At 48.1% G+C, this 20311-nt stretch overlaps 1 protein-coding gene across 5 annotated transcripts; it reads left to right on the top strand.

The window, feature by feature from the left end:
* Positions 1-832: 832 nt before the first annotated feature.
* Positions 833-17941, top strand: PELI3 (pellino E3 ubiquitin protein ligase family member 3). Of its 5 annotated transcripts, none has more exons than XM_083477966.1 (7): positions 833-1254; positions 9711-9863; positions 11092-11221; positions 12273-12374; positions 13596-13793; positions 15372-15560; positions 17006-17941. In XM_083477966.1, coding segments are annotated over exons 1-7 (1341 nt in total). In that variant the 5' UTR covers positions 833-1252; the 3' UTR covers positions 17573-17941. The 5 variants fall into 5 exon arrangements, with proteins under 5 accessions (XP_083334092.1, XP_083334091.1, XP_083334093.1 ...); XM_083477965.1 differs by lacking the exon at positions 833-1254 and adding an exon at positions 2760-2855; XM_083477967.1 differs by lacking the exon at positions 833-1254 and adding an exon at positions 3555-3882.
* Positions 17942-20311: the final 2370 nt, after the last annotated feature.

The following is a 20311-nucleotide window of genomic DNA, read 5'->3' as shown; positions in this document are numbered from 1 at the left end:
GTGGTTTGGTACTCATGGGTGCAATAAACTAAATTAAGATTACCAGCTGTTAGTAATCCTAGAATGACTGGTTTTACGAATGCAGATTGGACTGCGATGTACAACTGATTATAAATCCACAGGTGGATATGTATTTATGTTTGGAAACGGTCCCATTTCATGGGGCAGTTATAAACAGAGTTGTATAGCTTTATCTTCCACAGAGTCTGAATACATTGCGGCCACAGAAGTGTGCAGAGAGATGGCCTGGCTCAGACTTTGGGGTGGTGAGAAAGGGGCCTGTTAGTCCAATGGAGTTGCCTAAAGCTGTCCCAGAGCGAGAAATTCCAGGCAAGGACAAAGCGCATTGAGGTGAAGTATGTGTGTGAGGCCATCCACGAGGGACTTGTGGAACTGTCTTATTGCCATACCAAGGAGATGACTGCGGGCTTCCTGACAAAGCCCCTACCAAAGGAGAGTTTCCAGAACCTTCGTGTCAAGCTGGGACTCTGGGTTGTTGAATAAAATTTATGTATATAAATGTATGTTGCTGTTATGTACTGAATTGAATAGGATCCAAACTGCAGCAGTCTGATTGGTCCTAGAACAATAGGATTCAGAATGCAGCAGTTTGATTGGTCCTAGAACAATGCAGCAGTATGATTGGTCAGCAGGAGCCACCCAATCCAGCTCCAGATAGAAATGAATCCACAACCTGATTGGCCTACAGGAGAAGTCCGGAATTAGCCAATCACATCCAGCCCATTGTGTAAATAATGTATATAAAGCAGATACTTTGAGGGGACTTCCATTCCTCCTCACCACTATGAGCTGAATAAAAAGCATGAAATCACTTTGCGACTCTGAGTATATTTCAGTTGCATTGCCTGAGAAGGGTTATGTGGGATGTATTACTAGAGCAGTCAAGTATAACATTTTCCTGTTGCCTAGAATGGACACACGGGGATGTGGCTCCAGACAGGGAGGACTTCCTACCATACCTGCTCTGGAACTTCCTCCCCCTGTGTGTGACCAGGTAGATGGGCGTGACCCTAGCTGACCACATAAAAGGGCTGGCCACGCAACCCCCATTTCTCTCTTGGACTCTTACTCCCTTACTCTTGGATTCTTGCTGTCCTGGCTTTTAGCCAGCGCATGGCTCAAGCTTCACATAGGATGGAGCCCAGAAGCAGAAAGTCTGAAATGTAGCTCAGACTTCTTTTCATTTTAACCGCAAGATAAATCCTGCCTTCAAATTACTGCTGTGAACTGAATGTGAGTAAAACACTATTCTTACTTTTAAAGAAGACTGTGTTGTGCTATTATTATTTTAAGAGGGAAATAAAGGGGAAACTGACCAGGAACAATCCAGACTCGACAAGTCAGACAGGATTGTTTAATTAAAGGATTTTAACAAATCATCAGCTTGCTTCCAATAAGCTGCAAAGGGAATGTGCTCTGCTGTTTACTCACTAGCGTGAGTGAGAAGGGATAATATCAAAACAATGTATCTTCTCCTACCTTCCTTAACATCCCCACAGTACGTGGGCACAGGAATGGCACCTAGACTTTGGTTTAGGATTGGGCATTGAAGGAAAGCGGGGTTCTTGTACCTTTAACAACTGTGCAGCAGGCAGACATTCAACAGGTTAAGCATTTTCTAGTATGGAAGTACAATTACAGGAGAAGCTTCTCCTGGGCTCATCTTGTCTGTCACACATTTCATTCCATGTATAGCTTATTTTTGGGCGGTCCACTCCACCTGCTAAAGAAGGCACAAATCTGCATGTGACACAAGCCATAATTACGAGGTGTATTGTAGCAGCACACTGTGCGTATACTTTTTAAAGAGATGGAATCTTAACATACTGCTTCCGCTGGCAAATAGAGAGGATCATATGCATATTTAGGGTTGCTTTTTCAGGCAGAGGATCACACTGATATGTAGTGCTGGGAGGGGGGGGACTTCAAATGTACATGTTACCTCTGGATCTTGCAGAGTTTTAAGAAGGACCTGCACAAGGAACAGAGGAAACTGCCTTATACCTAGCCAGACCAAAAGGCCATCTCATGTAGTAATGTTGACACTGACTGGCAGCTACTCTCCAGAGTTTCAGAGAGGAAGCCTCCCCCAGCCCTACCTAAAGATGCCAACGATTGAACCTAGAACCTTCTGCATGGGAAAAAGATGCTCTAACCACTGAGCTATGCCCTTTCTGCCCAAGAGAGACAAGACAGCAGCAGCTGCCTTCTGTTCTCCGGCTGGATGGATTGGGCCCAGAAACAGAAGTGAGCAGGAAGCGATGTCTTGGAGGAGGAGGAACAGTGGGCCCACCAAGGGTGCCTTGCCCAAGCTGCAGGGGGGGCTGGGGCCCCCTGGGACTGGTAGGGCGGAAGAAAAGGAGCCTAACAGCAGGTGGCGCCAGAGCCAATGGCAGGCTGGGCCACCCAATTTCTGTCTCCTCCCAGTGCCCTTCTCCCAAGGCAACACTGAGGCCAAGGGGGAGGGAGCAAATGCCACTCACTGGACTGGCTGTAAGTCAAAAAGACAGGCAGGTGAGGTCTAGCTGAGGGCAGGTTCAACCTTAGCATAGAAATATCCCTCAAACAAAACCCCTCTGGAACCGTTGCCAGTCAACATAGATTGCACTGAGCTAGCTGAACCAATATCCTGACTCGCTGTCAGGCAGCTTCTTATCTCTGCTCCTGTTTTCCTGCTTTAAATAGGACCTGGAAACAGACTGGAAGCCACTGCAGCTACTAATATCCTAGCACATTCCGCCCGTGCCTCTCTTTTGGGGAAATGGCTGTAGATCAGGGGCAGAACAAGACCCTTGCATGCAGAAGGTCCCGGGTTCCAGTCCTGATATCACCAGGTAGTGGCTGCCTGAACCCCGGAAAGCCACTGCTAGCCAGTGCAGACATTTCTGAGCTAGATGGGCCAGTGGGCCTGACTCAGTTTAAGACACTTTCCTACTTTCCTAACCAAAGGAAGCAAAACAACAAAATTAGCATTGCTATTAATAAAGTTATACTATATGTTTATTGTTAGCCTGTACTGCATTGCAATCCTTTTAAAGCACAACATTTTCTAGTTTGGGCTCTGCTGCTGGTGCTCTTGCCTTGATTTCCATCGAAAGGAGACTTCCCCTATATTATTATTATTATTATTATTATTATTATTATTATTATTATTATTATTATTATTATTATTTATTTATTTATTTATTTATTTCTATGCTGCCCTTCATCCGAGAATCACACAGCGGTTTGCAATCGGAAAACACAATAATGCATTCCGATTCCGTAACTATCTGTTGCACTTCCCTCTCCTCTCCCCTTCTCCGAGCGAGGGACCCTCGGCTCTTGCACCCCTCTCGGCACCCCCCCCCCCGCCGCCGCCGCCCCCAACACACCCACGATGGCACCCTCTCTTCTAGCCTCTTTGCACACCTGCAAAGCAATAAACAAACGCTCCCCCCTCCCGTCCACACACCCGCTTTGCTTTTGTGATGCAGCTGGTGGGCAGGTTGCAGGGAGAGGCGGGGGCGCGAGGCAAGGGCTGCCCCTGGGTGGGGAAAAGGGAGAGACGAGAGGGCTTGGGGAGGAGGATCCCCCTCTCTGGTCCTTGCAAAGGGTTGCGGGGGGGGGGGGAGCGGCGTTGTGTGCGTTGCAGACTTGCGGTGTGTGCGGCGGGGTGCCGGGGACGCGAGAGCTGAGCCTGTGATCCCGCCCGGCGCCGGAGCAGCCGCCGCCGCCAAAGCAGAGCCGCCGCCTCCTCCTCCCTCCTCCTCCCTCCTTCTTCTTCTTCCTCCTTCGGCAATGCAGGGCTATCCATCCTGCGCAGGCGGTGGTTGCTGAGCAAGGACCCGCCGCAGGGGAGCGGGGGGGACGCGCAGAGGGGTGAGCCGGAGAGACCCCCAACCCTGACGGTGGTGGCTGGCGGGTTGGGGTGGGGGGGAGGGAGGGAGAGGAGGCTGCGGGGAGGGGGTGGTGTTGCATGGGGGAGAGGAGCGGCGGGGGGAGGGCAGGGAGGAGGGGAAAGGAGGGAGGGAGGGATGCCTCCCACAGATCTCCCCCACCCCACTTTTACTTTCTGCAGTTCTTCGCTTTCTGTCTGTCTGCAGCCCCCCCCCATCCCCATCATTCCTAGGCTCATCCGCAGATCGGCTCGGCTGCCTTTCGATTCTCATGCCCCCCCTAATTCCTAACCCACCCACCCCCAATTTGATATGGTGACCCTGAATTTTTATGTCCCCTAATTCATTGCCTAGCTCCATCCCTCTCAAATCTGGTTAGATGTCTCTTAATAGTGTCTGTTAAAAAGGTCTCGTCTTTATATAACATATTTAAGCCCTGGCACTTGTCTGGTTTTCTTTTGTTAATATGCACCCTGTTATTCTTAACCTCCCTCAGCAGCACCATCTGTCTGGGCCCCTATTAATTCCTAACCCTAATATAAACACACACACACACACACACTCCCTCCTCAGATCTCTTGGGCTGCCTCTTATGGGTGTCCTTTGATTCCCATGTCCCCTAATTCAGTATGCCCAGGTGTTCCTGAATTCTTTACCTTCCTGTCCCAAATCTGTTTGGGTGTCCTCTGATTCCTGTTCTCTACCCCCAAACCAGCATCTTCGTTAAGATGCGTACACATTTGTCTGTGTTTTCCTTTTGCTAACCAGCATTGCATGGGATGGACACACACACACACACACACACACACACACAATACACACACATTTGTGTGTGTGAGTGCAAAGGGCCACTGTCCCTTTGCAAAATGTGTCCCATTTTTCCGTGGTCCTTCCTTATTTCACTATGCCTGGCACTGCCCACCTACCTTGCATCCCCAAGAATGCATGTTCAATATCTGGTTTTCATGGGTGAAAGAGACAGCCACCCCCACAATATATATTTCCAACAACTTCAGTCCCTAGTCCAGATCCCTCTGTCCAAAGGCAGAGGCTATCAGGCAACTCTTGAGTAGCAAAATCAGGCCCTTTTCCCTGCTTCTCTAGCACTATCGATAATATCCTGTCAAACAGCCTCTGGATCCTTTCCCTTGTGAATTCTTTCTGCAAATGCATCCCCATGGTACCCCAATAAATCAGGATTCTCCCCTCTCCTACACAGTCACACAGCACCCTATACACTCTCCCAGCACTCTTGCTGTTTCCAGGGAACACCAGAAGCTGTCTTATACTGAGCTAGATGGTCAGTATTGCAGACACTGACTGGCAGGGGCTTTCCAGGATTTCAGATATCTCCAGCCCTACCTGGAGATGCCAGGGATTGAATATGGGACCTTGGCAAGCAAAGCAGTTGCTCTACCACTGAGCTACAGCCTGCTCCTTAGTGGGGGCAGGTATACTGGGGTACCATCATGGACATCCCAACTCTTTCTACTTCTCCTAAACATATTAAACACATGTCCACCCCCTTCAAGTTATGTACATCATCTCTTAAAATGCAACCTTCCTAACTTCCCAATAAAGCAGGATGCGGCCCTCTCCTTTCTCACTCACCACATTTGACATTAAACCCCTTTCCAGTCCCTTAGAAACCCTGAGAGCCCCCGTGTTTGTGCACAACTCCATTGGACATTAGTTCCCTATATTTGTTGCACTGATTCCCCCCCCCCCAAGTTTTAATGATAATTATTATATATATATATATATATATATATATATTCTTTTTAATAGTTTTTTTTTAATTTTACCTGTGTTTTTATCTACAGTTTTATTATGTATCCTGTTTAGAGGCCTATTTGAGTAAGTGGTTTATAAATCTTTCTAAGTATTTAAAAAAAAAACCAACAACACAACAACAGCTATGCCCCTCTAAACAGGAAGAACTTGATCCATTCTCCCAATGCACAGCTTAGATCCTACAGATTTTCATCTACATACCCACTCTTACCAGAACCACTGCTCTAGAATATCCTGGCGTAGCAGACCCTCCCCCCCTTAAGCAGAAAACCTCCCCTTTCTGTGCTTAAGGGGGGAGAAAACCCTATGTCTCAAAGCTTTCCAGAAGATGCATGTGTGACTTGGAACTCTTGGCCCTTAATCTGAGAGGTGGACAGGTTCAGTAGAAAGAGACCCTGCACATGCAAAGGTTCACAGAGACTTCCCCTTTGAGGGCTTTAGTCACACACCCATCCTGTTTAACCTCAAGATGCATAAATCTCTACATTCCTTGATCTACAAATCCTCTTGAGTTCTTTTTAATTTCTGTTTGCCCTTCAGTTTTGCGCATACAAAGAGCTTTTCAAAAATGTTCACTGGCCAGGCATCTCTGGAAACCCTGTCCCACTAAGTTTCCTCTGTGTCTCTGAATTTGCCCCAGGGATCCTGACACACAACCGTTCTTCAAGATTTAATTCTCCCCCTCACACTCTGCTCTACACACCCAGAGTCCTTGGCTCCATAGTTATTGACAATACAGTTCTCTATAGAGGCTTAGCACCTCCACCTCTTACAGCCTCCAGAAATGCTGTTTCCTAGCCTAGAGAGGGTGGAAAAAATGGCTGGGGGGTGGGGGCGGGAATCAGTGTATAATCTCATAATTCAGATTATTTGTGTAACCTTCTGAGCAGTGGATATTGCTGGATTCTGGGTTTATTCTTTTTTAGTTCTACAGGGTATCACGTGATGGACGTTTGTGCAAAATGTAATTATTTACAGTCTTGCCTGAGTTCCAGAATCAAAGCTGGTACTACCTTCCTGGATGTATCTGAGTAATGTTTTTGAGACCATGTCTGTTTGTGGGGAGTTTGATTAAGAGATTGCACCCATGGCAGTTTACAAATTGGTTAGAATGTCTGACTTAACATCTCTGTATCTAAACAGATAAGACTAAGGCCATCTTCACCCCTTAACTATAATTTATATACTGTATTGGGTGGTTGGCAACATGCAGGTTGGACACTAAATAAGTAAACCAATTACCTTCATACAATGAGATATTAATGCATTTCTTTGCAGTACAGTACTTAAATCGTTAACTAAAACTTGTTTTAATGAAAAATATGCGGAGACGCACTTAAGACATACCCTCCAGTTTATATATCTGTGCTACATCCTGGTATTAAAAAGAATATTGGATTTTATCCCGTTAGACCTGCAGACCCATTAAGATTAATGGACACAGCTAGCCCAAGTAATTCCAGCGGGTCTACTCTGCGTAGGACTCGGGGGGGCACCTGTGCTATACATACCCCCTTTGACAGCCAAGGCTTTCCCCCCAAAGAATCCTGGGAACTGTAGTTTCTTAAGGGTGCTAAGAGTTGGATCCCTATCCTCCACAAGGAGCTACGGTTTTCAGAGTTCTTGGGGAAGTATTTGTTGCTAAACCATTCTGTGAAATATAGTTCTGTAAGGGGAATAGCGGGCTTGCTAACAACTCTTAATGAACTACAGTTCCCAGAATTCTTTGTTTAAAGCAGTATGATGATGCTTCAGCTGTATTGTGGAGATGAGGCCTTAGTGGGATGCAAGCCATTCCACACTGCAAGGCCTAGGTGAGGCCCAGCTCAAATTTGTTTGGTTTGTTGTGGTGGTTGTTAAAGAAGACCCATTTTTGTGTAGGCATGTATTTCCGTGTGTGTGTGTGTGTGTGTGTGTGTGTGTGTGTGTGTGTTGGGGCATTATGTGTGTGCATGTGTGAACTAGCCCCACAAGCAAGGAATCAACAGGATCGGGGGTGCGGGAAGGAGGCAGCTACAGGATTTCAATGAACCACAAGTGGGTTCCTCCAGCAGCAGGGACCAGGATGGAGCCGAGAGTGTTGCCATGGCAACAGGGAGGCATAAAATATCTGAAATGCTGCTGTGGTAACAGTGCGGAGGTAGTTTAGGGCTATCACCATGGCAACTTGGGGGGGGGGTTGCTGCTGCTAAGGGTCAGGACTGTCACCTTAGAAACTTGGAGATGCTAGAGGTGTTTACCATATGGCTCCTTTGAACACCGGGCCCAAAACCATAGAGGTCAGGGAGTGCCACCCACCGCAACTGATGGGGAGCCGTCAAGCGGGCGTTGCTATGACAATGCAAGGGCGAGATGCAGTATGAATATGGGATGTGGTCCTAATGGGCATCTGAGCATGTGTAGAGTCCCTACAGGAGGGAGGCTATAATCCATGCCCTCCTACTATAAATGAAGCTGAAGTCCTAAACACATTTACCACAGAGTAAGGCCCCTTGAACTCCATGGGATTTACTTCTGAGTATTTTATTTTACTTACAATATTTACATACAACGTTTTGAGCAGATCTCACAAATCTTTTACGTAAGATTATTACAACTAGAAGCATTTATTTATTTTTTAAAGAAGAAATTGCAATAGAATGGAAAAGACAACTTGGTTGCTTAGAAAAAACTGCTACTGCTTTTTCTCCCCTCCCCTTAGGGCAAGTTTCTTCTGCAGAAGCTCCTGTGGTGACATTTGGGGGGGAGGGAGAGGGGCTGCTATGGGAGCTGGAGGGTGGCAGGCCCTCAAACTACTTCCTTCAGTACTTCCTCCCCTCAAGCCAGATGGGCCTTCAGGCACAACCAGGCATGCACTGGGTTGTCTCTAGCTAAATAATATTCAGAGTAGACCCATAGACCTGAATGGACCTAAGTCAAAATAATATCCACTATTTTAAATGAATCTATGTAGGACTAACATGAGGTACAACAGGGTTGCAATGGATCTTTCCTTTTGTTCTCTGATAAGGATCATGCAAGTGCATTGATTGTGCTTTTTATTACTCCTCCTCCTTCCTCCCATTACATATCAGACAGGGACTTCTCTGTTGTCTTTTGGGGGCCTATGGAAGACCTTCCTTTTTCCAACTTGTCTTTTAAGTGGAGATTTTTTTAAAATCCCAGTCTGCAACTGCATTGAATTTGGCATTGTTTTTATACGTGAACTTATTCTAGTTGTGAAATCTATCTATATTGTTAATGTTTCATTGTTAAACTGCCTCGATATGTTTCATAGCAAGCGACTCGTAAATGATTTTTAAAAAATTATTCTTAACAACCATATTCGTACGGCTGAAGTGAGAAGAAGCACTCTCACAACACTTTGACAATCATGGCTCCCCACCCCAAAGAATCATGGGAACAGTAGTTTGTTAAGGGTTCTGAAACTTCTTAGGAGACCCCCTCACAGAGCTACAACCCCCAGCACCCTTGAACAAATTACAGTTCCCGGGATTCTTCGGGAAGCCATCCAGTGAAATGAGAGTGCTTTAAATGTGTGGCATTCTTCTTCTTTGGCGATTACTCGTAGCTGAGTAAGATTGTCTTCCATGAAAACGGTCTTAACAGTGAGTCCGTAAGTGACTGTGAAGGCCAATTCTGGATCCACACATCCTTCCACAGTGGGGACATAGGTTTCCAGGCGGGAGTTGATCACTGTGTGGGTTTGCCAAACGAGCATTTCTCCCTTCTGTCCTGAGTTTGAGCGTCTTCAAATTCCATGACACCTTTGGTAAAGGCTGATGTCCAATTGAAGCGCTCGCAAGCCGGTGTTTCCCAATTGTTGGTGTTTAAACTACTTTTTTTTAGATTTCCCTTTAGAGAGTCTTTTGTTGACCACCAGCATTACACTTTCCATTTTTAAGTTCGGAATAGAGTAGTTGCTTTGGGAGATGATAATCAGGCATCCGAACAACATGACCAGTCCAACAAAGTTGATGTTGAAGAATCATTGACCTGCCTTCTCTGTGCTTACAGGATGGTGTTAGAAGGAAGCCCTGAAGCAGTGAGCTCCCAGTCACTAGATCTCCGGCGAGCTTGCCCCAAAAGCAGCCGCATTTATCCCTCTCCAGGGGACAGTATCCTGTTGACCAAGGAGCCAGTGAAGTACGGGGAGCTGATCGTGTTGGGGTAAGTGAAGGGAACCCTTTCTGCCAGCAGTCCCCCATGCAGACCTGGACACATTTTTTTAGTGCTCAGCTCTGGAACATGAAATAAAAAGAAGCTGATGAGCAGGAAGCCTGAGCATGTCCAGAGTACGTTTCTCTCACCACTGAGTAAAAATAGCCATGTACTTCCAAGGTTAGTGGGTGATGACCTTCAGATCAGATAATTTGTCTCCCAGGCAGGCTTGAACCCCAATCATGTCTCTTTTAGAAGGGGTTCAGAGACCCTGTTATAACCAGGCCTGCAAAGCAAGCATCTAACCAAGCCAATTGCAACTCATTGGAGACCCCGTAAAGATAATGGTTTTGCTGGCTTAGGAACGTAAGAAGAGCCTGACGGCTGGATCAGGCCAAAGGCCCTTCATAGTCCATCATCCTATACTCACAGTGGCCTTTGCGAAACCCAAAAGTCAGATCTGAGTATAAGAGCTGTCTCCCCACAATGGGCACCCAAAACTATACTGCCTCTGACAGTGGAGGCATTTGCAAAGCTTTGCAAACAACAAAAGGGCATTTCTCAAACACCCAAAACGCCAGCCAACAACCCTTCACCAGGGCCTGTTCTTTATGAATCAGGGGTTCAAGATATCTCTCTATGTTGCAGAGACTGCTTGGGAAGTGAATTTAGGATTTTTAACAAGACACAGGCTGCAAAAAGAAATGGAGGGGGGGGAGTGGGTGTGCAGATTAATACTTGACACTTCCAAACTGTTGCTATATTCATGTGGGATTCGATCACATATGGGCAAATTCAGGTCGTGGAACGATGGGAAGTCTTGCACAACACAATCACTTCCCCAGAAGATCAAACCTTTTGCCAATAGGAAAATGATGGGAAAACATGAGAAAGGGTGGGATAACCCTTGCTCTGATGCAACTTCATCTAATCTCTATGGAAAAAAATAACAATGAATGCTCATCAAATAGCTAAGACAAGAAGTCCAGTCTCCCTGCAAGTGAATCAGTATGAATGCTCAGTAAACAGATCATCTGGAAGTGCCTGCGGTTGTGTTTGTCCACTAGACTTGAAAGCAGCCTTTTCACAAAGGTGGGCCTCAAAAATAGATATATTTTAAAGAACACTAGATATTTGAAATCCTGAACTCTCATCAAGTTGAATTGATGTGATGCTCTATTTTACTCTGTACCAAGTACAGACAAACAAACAGATCCATTGGCCTCTCCCAACACAGGTACAATGGCTCCTTGCCCAATGGTGACAAGGGCCGCCGCCGCAGCCGATTGGCCCTGTTCAAGAGGCCGAAACCCAATGGGGTTAAACCAGATGTCATCCACCACATCTCAACACCGCTTGTATCCAAGGTGAGTCCAAAGCCCCTTCCTAGCCACCAGGAATACTCTTCTGCTCATCAGACCACTCTGGGCTTCAATGGGGGGCCATTTTGTGCAAGGACCATAGTGTGGTGATAGAGCACATGCCTGGCATGCTGAAAGTCTCAGATTCAGTCTCTGACATCCTCCAAGTAGGACTAGGAAGGCTCTGGAGAGCCACTGTCAATCATTGTGGGCATGGCCAAGATAGATGGACCAAGGGTCTTATTTGTAATAGGGCAGCTCCCTGCTATTTTTTTTTCCTATCCTGGAAAAGATTTATGACTCTAAGCATGTGTAAAGTGCATTTCTGTCCCCATACGTAGGGCTGCCATACGTCCAGGAATCAGTCTGTCAAAATGGCGTCCATGCAGATGTTTGCCGAATCAGCAAAATGTCCGGGGAAACCCAGACGTATGGCTCAACAACTTTTCACTTTTGGGAATATGACAACCCTACAATAAGGAAATAGAGACAAAGCTGTCTTGACTCTCATCTGAAACCCCAGAGAGCTGCTGCTGGTCATTATAGACAAATTGGCTTAGATGGACCAGTGACCTGACTTGGTTATAAAGAAGCTTCTTATTGTCTCTATTTAAATCAGTTCTTTATTCGGATTCATGAGGACTGGAATCTTACTTTCTTTTTAGAGGCAGGGCTGGAGCTCAGTGGCAGAGCATCTGCTTTGTATGCAGAAGGTCCCTGGTTCAATCCCTGACATCGTCAGGTAGGGCTGGGGAATGACCCCGTTTGAAACCCTGGACAGGTTCTGCCAGTCAGTGTGAACGATAACAATCCAGTTAGATAAATGATCTGACTCAGTATAAGGCACCTTCCTGTCTTCCTCTGTGCAGCTGGGCTTTAGGAATGGGATACAAGCCTCTTGCTCTTTGATCAGGCACTGAATCTAGTCCATGTATCATTAGAAAGGGAACAGGGAATCTCAGAGGCTCGGTGCTGGGATTGAGGTGATGAGTTTAGCTCTGGAGAGGAGCTTTAGATGGGTCCCACAGCTGTTTATTTTATTTCTTCTGCCCAACAGGCACTGAGTAACAAAGGCCAGCACAGCATCTCATACACACTTTCCCGAAGCCACTCTGTGATCGTTGAGTATACTCATGACTGCGAGACCGACATGTTCCAGGTACCTATGACCCTGGCAGCAGAAACAGGAATGCCATTCTCTTTGGGTGACTAGGTGCCTTTGCCTTCAGCAGATGTCTGATGTATGAGGTTTTTTTGTGCCACATATACTTTTTATTGTGCATCTATGATGATTTGAACTCATGATGGTTATACGCAATGACACTTTCAATACTGTTTGAACCTGCAGATGTTTCAGAGTGGATGTACTGAGTAATTTCCAAGCAACACATGTCCCATAACTTCCTGCTGAAAACCTGCGTGAGCCTTGCTTGGCAGGTGCCCAGCGGTGCCTACCACCGATGATGGCTATGATTTCATGCCCTGTGGCTATTGCATCAGATTGTTGTTTTAATATCTGCTTCAGTGAGGCTCTGGAGATTCCAGAGATGGTGGCAGCCTTGGCACCACTTTTCCCTTTGTCATTTAGCTGAAATACCTGTTGTGTTCTGATCTTGCGCAGGATGCTAGGAAGAAGGCGGCAGTGCTTAGGCGATGGCACCAATGTGAGTCCTGACTCTGGCCTCTGGTGGTACAGGAAGTCCTTCTGGAGGCCCCCGTCTGAGGCCCAGCAGTCTCCAGCAGCTGAATCAGAGCCCTGAGGTGTGTCCAGCTCCCCTCGCTGGCGCCTCCGCAGCCTCCCTCTGTGGCTGGATCACTGCTGGATTCTGGAGTCATGACAATAGCACTGAAATAGTTTTCAACTCATTTGGAAATGCATTTCTTCAGGCCTCAGGTGTGGCCAGGATGTTTTGTTCCTGTGCTGGCTAGTTACTTCATGAACAGATGTGAACCAAAGCTATTATTGAGAGCGCAAGGAAATTAATACAGATATCCGATGGTTACCTAGACCAAGGATGAGGGGGACCTGTGACTCTCCAATGGATGTTGGACTCCAACTCCCAGCATCCCTCACTGTTGGCCATGCTGGGAGTTGGTGTCCACGAACATCTGGAGAGCCACAGGTTCCACGTTCCTGATGCACACTGACAAAACATCTTCTGGAGATGGGACATTAATAAGGGTCCCTCTCATCAATGTAAGGCCTTCCTGACTTCTCTGCACCCATTTGTGATATTTCAGGATTTTTTGACAGGAGAAAATGCTATCTTCCTGAAACCGAGACGGCAAAATCACAAGTGAACGATGGATGTGTTCGCGAAGCAAACACCAGCGCCCTTTTTCTGCCTTTCTGAACTCTCTCTGCCTCCTTTCTTCCCAGATTGGCCGCTCCACAGAGAGCATGATTGATTTTGTGGTGACGGACACGACCCCAGGGGCCAACTCAGCCATCGATGGTCAGTCGGCTCAGAGCACCATCTCTCGCTTTGCCTGCCGTGTCATCTGCGAGAGGAACCCTCCGTACACAGCACGCATTTACGCTGCTGGCTTTGATGCCTCCCGCAACATTTTCCTTGGAGTGAGTGAGTCACCAGCACGACTGTGTGTGTCTTTGCGTACGTGTGGTGGAATGGAAAAGTCTTTGGCTTCCAAAGGAGGACAGCACACCTGTGTGATACGCAAATACTCACTTTGGTGCAGTTTCCCACAACATGATGGTGGACGGGGACATCCTAATCGGTGCCATTTCTGCCTGTCACATAACTTGCACCAGCCAGCAGGAGGCAGTTGCTCTGTAAGCAACTCCCTGCAGTGCATCTGCTTGCCATTTCCCCTTGAGGCCTCCTACCTTATTGCAGCCTGTGAGGGGGCACACAGAGAAGGGCCTCTAATGGCGTTAGACCACCATTCGTCCCCAAAAATGGATTTCTAAATGATATTCAAAGAGACCTGTCTGGCCTGAGCTGGATATAAATGCCCTCTTAGTCGTCCACTTTTTTTCTGGCCTTGAGAAAGTGATCTTTCTCTGCCTTTTCCTTCTCCTCTCCTTTCCTTGTGCGTCATCTTTTTAGTTTTTAAGTCTGATGTAGCCTCTCTCCCCACACACCCTTATGTCTCTCTGTCTTTATTGATGTGAGCTGCTTCCAGATCCTCAGTGTAGGGATCGCTCATGCCTCTGGCCCTCCAGATCTCTTTCTTTGGTCCTTGGGACCTTCCTGAGGCAACATCCCCTTCCCTGACCACACCTCTCACTTTCCTTGAACTGTAGTCATGCCTCTTTCTTGCCTGGATGAAGAGGTTGCAGAAACTTCTGGTTGTGTGTGTGTGTCTGGAATGTAGCCTACCGTACAAAGGTAAAGATTTACATCTGTTTCTCTGACCACTTTTGTCTCTTGCTCTGCCCTCCCCTGGCATGTGACGGCTGGCAGGCTGCCCACGAGTGAGCGCGGCCCGCCCGCTTAAAATGGTTCCCCACCCCTGCAGTGAATAAGCAAGGCTCATTCAGTTCAGTAGGACAGCCTCCGAGTAGACACGGTTGGGAATGCGGCCTAAACAAATAATTTCCAAGGGCAAATGCGTTCCAAAGCACAACCAAATACACCGTCAAGTGAAGAGAAATAAAAGCATTCAACCAGACAAAAATAACCTTAATCTAAAATGGCTGGGCGAACAAACACATTTTAGCCTGGAGCTGGGAAGGAATATGGTGTCAATGCCGGGCGGAGCTCCCTTGAGGGGGCATGATAGCTCAGTCGGTTAGAGCGTGGTGTTGAGAATGCCAAGGTTGCAGGTTTGATCACCGTATGGGGCAGCTACATAGTCCTGCATTGCAGGGAGTTGGATGAGATGAACCTCAGGGTCCCTTCCAACTCTACATTTCTAGGATTCTATGATAACGATTGCCAGTCATGGGTAGGTATGTGTGGGAAGAGGTGAAACCAGTGCTTTGAATTGGGCCAGGAAACAGACTGCAACCGGCGGGAGGCAGGGGATTGTTGATGAGAGAGACTGTGCTTTGAATAAGCCTGGCTGGAATTGGTTAGGACTCTGCAGGGCAATCCTGTTTCCACGTTCAAAGGCCCCTAAGAAAAGTCTTGCCCCCACATCCCCCCTGCCCAAGCGGTGCTGTGATGCCAGTCTCTGGGTTCATTGGCAGGAGAGGGCAGCCAAGTGGAGGACTCCTGACGGACTGATGGACGGGCTGACGACAAACGGGGTGCTGGTGATGCACCCCAACGGTGGCTTCAGCGAGGACTCCACGCCGGGTGTATGGCGCGAGATCTCCGTGTGCGGGAATGTGTATGCCTTGCGGGACAGTCGCTCAGCGCAGCAGCGGGGAAAGCTGGTACGTGGGGAGAGGAAGCCCAGGCAAGGCACCCTGCAAGACCTACTGAGGACCTGTGGCTCAGTGGCAGAGCACCTGCTGGCCCCAAGTTCAATCCCTGGCATCTCCAGGAAGGATGGGGAGACACCCTGTCTGAAACCCCAAAAGCAGCTCCCTATTCTCCTATTTAAATCAGTCCTTTATTCAGAACCTTGAGGACTGGATCTATTCATTATTTTTTAAGGGGAAGGGCCATAGCTCAGGGTCAGAACATCTGCTCTGCACACAGAAGGTCCCAGCTTCATTCCTTGGTATCTTCGGGAAGGGGTAGGAAACAGCGGCAGACCTACATTTTGGGGGCCCTGACGCTTGAGCTGTTATGGGGGCCCCTTCACAACCAGCAACGAGGTCCAGCAAACTGCTGTTATCATCTACAGTGGGGTTGTTCCATGACAGATTGCCACAATTTTGTGAAATATTTAACTCCTATATCTCAGATTTTGATTAAAATTGTTGTAGTGAATTATCTCACATGTCAAAGTCGCTGGTGTGAATAAAAAAAAATATGACATAGTTTTTGAGTTATGGGGGGTGAAAATTAGGGAAATGTTACATATGTGCAGGATGCATCATCAAATGATGAAATTGGGTCTACTAGACCCAATTTTTTAAAGCAATGTAGACTAAAGTTGCTTCAGGGCCCCTCTGAAAAGTCAAACTAATCTAAATAAGATAAAAAGGAAAGAAGCAAGAATAAGCAAAGGGAGAAACTAAGGAAGAAGAAAGAGAAGAGAAAGAGAAAATAAATACAAGGCTCTGTAGCACAATTATATCTTAACCCTTATTCCACACATAGAAGAGTAAAGTCTCCCAGCTCTCATCTGGGAGCTTCACCCTCTTCCCCCAGCCTCCCACCCCGGGAGAGCCTCTCTACCCTGCCCCTCATACTGCGCCTTTCACAGACCCTCCAAGTGCCCCTCTTTTCCAGGGACAGTCCCGGATTTACAGAAGCCATCCTGGTTTCTGATTTGATCCAGGAATGTCCCACTGTTCCTTAGGACGTCCCTATTTTCATCGGAGAAATGTTGGAGGGTATGCTTTTATCTTCTGTGCATCCCCTTCCATCGCAAATAATAATAATAATATTATTATAATTTATTATTTATACCCTGCCCATCTGGCTGGGTTTCCCCAGCCACTCTGGGCGGCTCCCAACAGGAAACTAAAAACACAATAAAAGATCAAACTTCAAAAACTTCCCTAAACAGGGTTGCTTTCAGATGTCTTCTTAAAGTCAGATAGTTGTTTTTCTCTGACATCTGGTGGGAGGGCATTCCACAGGGCGGGTGCCACTACCAAGAAGGCCCTCTGCCTAGTTCCCTGTAACTTCACTTCTCGCAGTGAAGGCCCTCGGAGCTGGACCTCAGTGCCTCTTCTGACATCTCTCTCTCTCCCCCCACGGCCAGGTGGAGTCTGAGTCAAACGTGCTCCAGGATGGCTCGCTCATTGACCTGTGCGGGGCCACCCTGCTGTGGCGGACCTCGGAGGGACTCCTGCGCACCCCAACCCTGCAGCAGCTGGAGGCCCTGCGCCAGGAGATCAACGCCGCCCGCCCCCAGTGCCCGGTGGGCTTCAGCACGCTGGCGTTCCCCAGCCTGGCGCAGCGGGGCGTGGTGGAGAAGAAGCAGCCCTGGGTCTACGTCAACTGTGGCCACGTCCACGGCTTCCACAACTGGGGCTTCCGCAAGGAGAAAGGGGGGCTGGAGCGTGAGTGCCCCATGTGCCGCCGCTCAGGGCCCTACGTGCCTCTCTGGCTGGGCTGCGAGGCGGGGCTGTACCTGGACGCCGGGCGCCCCACCCATGCCTTCTGCCCCTGCGGCCATGTTTGCTCGGCCAAGACTGTGCAGTACTGGGCGCAGATACCCCTGCCCCACGGCACCCACGCCTTCCACGCAGCCTGCCCCTTCTGTGGCACCTGGCTGACGGGCCAGCAGGGGTTTGTCCGCCTCATCTTCCAGGGGCCGCTCGACTGAGCTGGGGAGGGCGGGGGGCTGGCGGAGGGGAGGGGAGGGTGAGATGGAAAATAAACAGCAACATCTGAGAACAAGGTCCGGCTCTTGGAGGCGGGTGCTCTACGAGTGTGGTTCAATGAAAGCATCATTTTGGTTCCCTGCCAAGGGCTGCGAAACTTCCACCGTATGTAAGGATATCCCAGGCAATGCCAGTTCACAGATTTTTTGGGGGTGCGGTGGGGATGTTGTTGGGCAAGAAGCCCCTCAGTGAGCCCTCTTCCCCCCCCCTTCCCGAAACCTCTAGGGAAACAGGTCACCCTGCTGCTACTTCTTGTAGGAAAATGGTTCTCCCAGTCCCATTTTTTTATAAATACAAGTTTAGATATTTGCAATTCTTTCATTGTTTTAATACTTCAGGACCTATGGAACTCCCTGCCACAATGACTCCTTAATGTGACGCATTCCTATTCTCTCCAAGTGCTTTTAAGTCTTCCTAATAGGTATAATAGGCTGGGGGTGAGGAAGATGCCCCTCTTCATGCCATAGTCACCATGGTGCATTCACTTGCCCCTGGCACCAATCCCAGCTGGATTTAGGGCAGAGCAGGCAGTTCCCCTGCCCTGGATGCTGAGCCAAAGAGGCACATAATAATAATAATAATAATAATAATAATAATAATAATAATAATATACCTATATTTATGTGGGCACCTACTTAGAAGATTAAAAAAACCCTGTATCAAAAGGAATTATTGTGAAAATAAGAAATATTTAGGGTGGAGGGGCACCAAATTTTGTCCTTGCTCAGGGTGCCATATTACCAAAGTTTGCCCCTGCCAATATTCACCCAAAAAGAACGTGCAAAGGAAGCAGAGGCTGCACTTCTCTTTGCTCTTTTTTCACTGTTCCCACCACAGGCTCAGGCAGCTGAAAAGCATGTGGGCAGCAGGGGGGGGGCACTGGAGGCTGGCGCTGGGCCCCCTTCTGGGCTGTGGGCTTGGACAGCTACCCAATTAGGATGAGGTGAAGGGCCATCCCACAGGGGCAGAGGAGCTGATTTGCGTTTAGATCTTTGATTCAATCCCTGATGACATCTCCAAGCAGGGCTAGGAGAGACTCCCTGCCAGAAACCCTGGACAGCTTGCTGCCAGTCAGTGTAGGCAATACTAAGGAAGATGGACTCACGATCTGACTTGGTCTAAGGCAGGCATCACCGAGTACCCATGGGCAACTTAGTGCCCAGAGAGGCCTTTCTTGACACCCACAAGGTCCCCCTTGCTCGAAATTAGGCTTTGAAGAAGTGTTCTGTTGTAGCCAATACAGCAGGTTGCAACCTATGCCTGGTCCCACAATCCACAGGCCTCCAAGATGTTGGCAACCCCTGGTACAAAGCATGCTCTGGCCCTTCGTTCTGAACTATGAGGACTGGAATCTTGCTTTATTTTTAAGGGCAGGTCCATAGCCCAGTGTGTGGGCACCTGCTATGCATGCAGACGGTCCCAGATTCAATCCCCAAAGGCATCTCCAGATAGGATTGGGACAGACTCCTTGCCTGAAACCCTGGAGAGCTGCTGCCAGTTGGTGTAGACCATACTGAGTTAGATGGACCAATGGCTTGGCTCAGTGTGTGGCAGTTTCCTATGTCCCTATGTCCCTGATGCTTCAGCGCTGCGCCTGGCTCCCATCTGCTCATAGCGCCATGGCTTCGTCACATCCGTGAATTGCTCTTTGGATCTGGTCAAAGGGACACTGCAGTTTGGGTTAAGGCCGCTGCTATGGGTATGTCTCAGATGACGATGGAGACCAGAGCTCAGTGGGAATAGACCTTTGGGGGGGGCATGCATAAGGTTGCAGATACAGTCCTCTTATAATCTTCAGTGAATGGGACTAGCTAGGAAAGATGCCCCTGCCTTTGAAAAACTATGGAAGCGCTGCTGCCAGTCAGAGCAGGCAGTACTGGGCTAGACAGATGGCTTGTAGTTGCATTTGGAAGGGCCCAGGTTTGATGTGCTAAAAAGGAGCAGGGATGAAGAAGCCCTTCCCACTTGCCTCCCTGCAGAGTAGCTGTCATTCAAACCTGTCAAACACAAACCTGGTATGGAAGGCAGTGTCATGTGCACCTCAGTGTCAGGTATTTGCTGGGGCCCACACGCCAGCAGGGGTCCACCGCTCATGCACATACCACCAAAGGATTTCTGACACTGTCTACTGCTGTTTAATTCCTGCCCTTTTTGAAGAAGGGGAGCAGAGCCTCAGGTCTGGGATCTGAATGTGGCCCTCTAGTTCTCTCGACCTGGACCTTGAAACTTTCTCTAGGCAACATCGCTCCCTACCTGTTTCTACCTGTCTAGAATGCATCTCTGAACTCCTTTTAATGCTTCTTGCTTGGCTGGACCAAGGATTGACAGTACAGAAACTACCCTAGTGTACTGTAAAATTTCCATTTGTTGCTCTGCCCACTTTTCCCTCTGGCCCTGCCCACCAGCACCATGTGGCCCTCAGAGGCTTGTCCAAAAGGGTCTGTGGCCCTCTGGTGTGAAAAGGTTCCCCACTCCTGTTTTAAAGAATCCTGCACCAAATATTTCCCTGTTTCTCCATATTAGAACATGCCATAATTTGTGTATTTGTTGCCTATGTTGTGCCTATGTTGGGGAATGTTTTAACATAAATCAGTTGTGGGTCAGGAGGGTAGCATGAAAAATCAGGAGTGCTCCAAGTGTTTCCATACTACCTGTTTATTCAGCATTCATCCTGATTTATT

Source organism: Podarcis liolepis, assembly GCF_965112155.1.
Source record: "Podarcis liolepis genome assembly, chromosome: 15".
Lineage (NCBI taxonomy): Eukaryota > Metazoa > Chordata > Lepidosauria > Squamata > Lacertidae > Podarcis > Podarcis liolepis.
Note: the sequence above shows the minus strand (reverse complement) of the source record. Positions and strands in the feature narration are given on the sequence as shown.

Bases quoted from the DNA above. Each gene is read 5' to 3' on its own strand.
- PELI3 (XM_083477964.1), top strand. From the start codon at position 7,434: ATGATGATGCTTCAGCTGTATTGTGGAGATGAGGCCTTAGTGGGATGC. The intron at 9,864-11,091 runs GTAAGTGAAGGG...CTCCCAACACAG, and splicing joins GGGGAGCTGATCGTGTTGGG to GTACAATGGCTCCTTGCCCA. The intron at 11,222-12,272 runs GTGAGTCCAAAG...TCTGCCCAACAG, and splicing joins CAACACCGCTTGTATCCAAG to GCACTGAGTAACAAAGGCCA.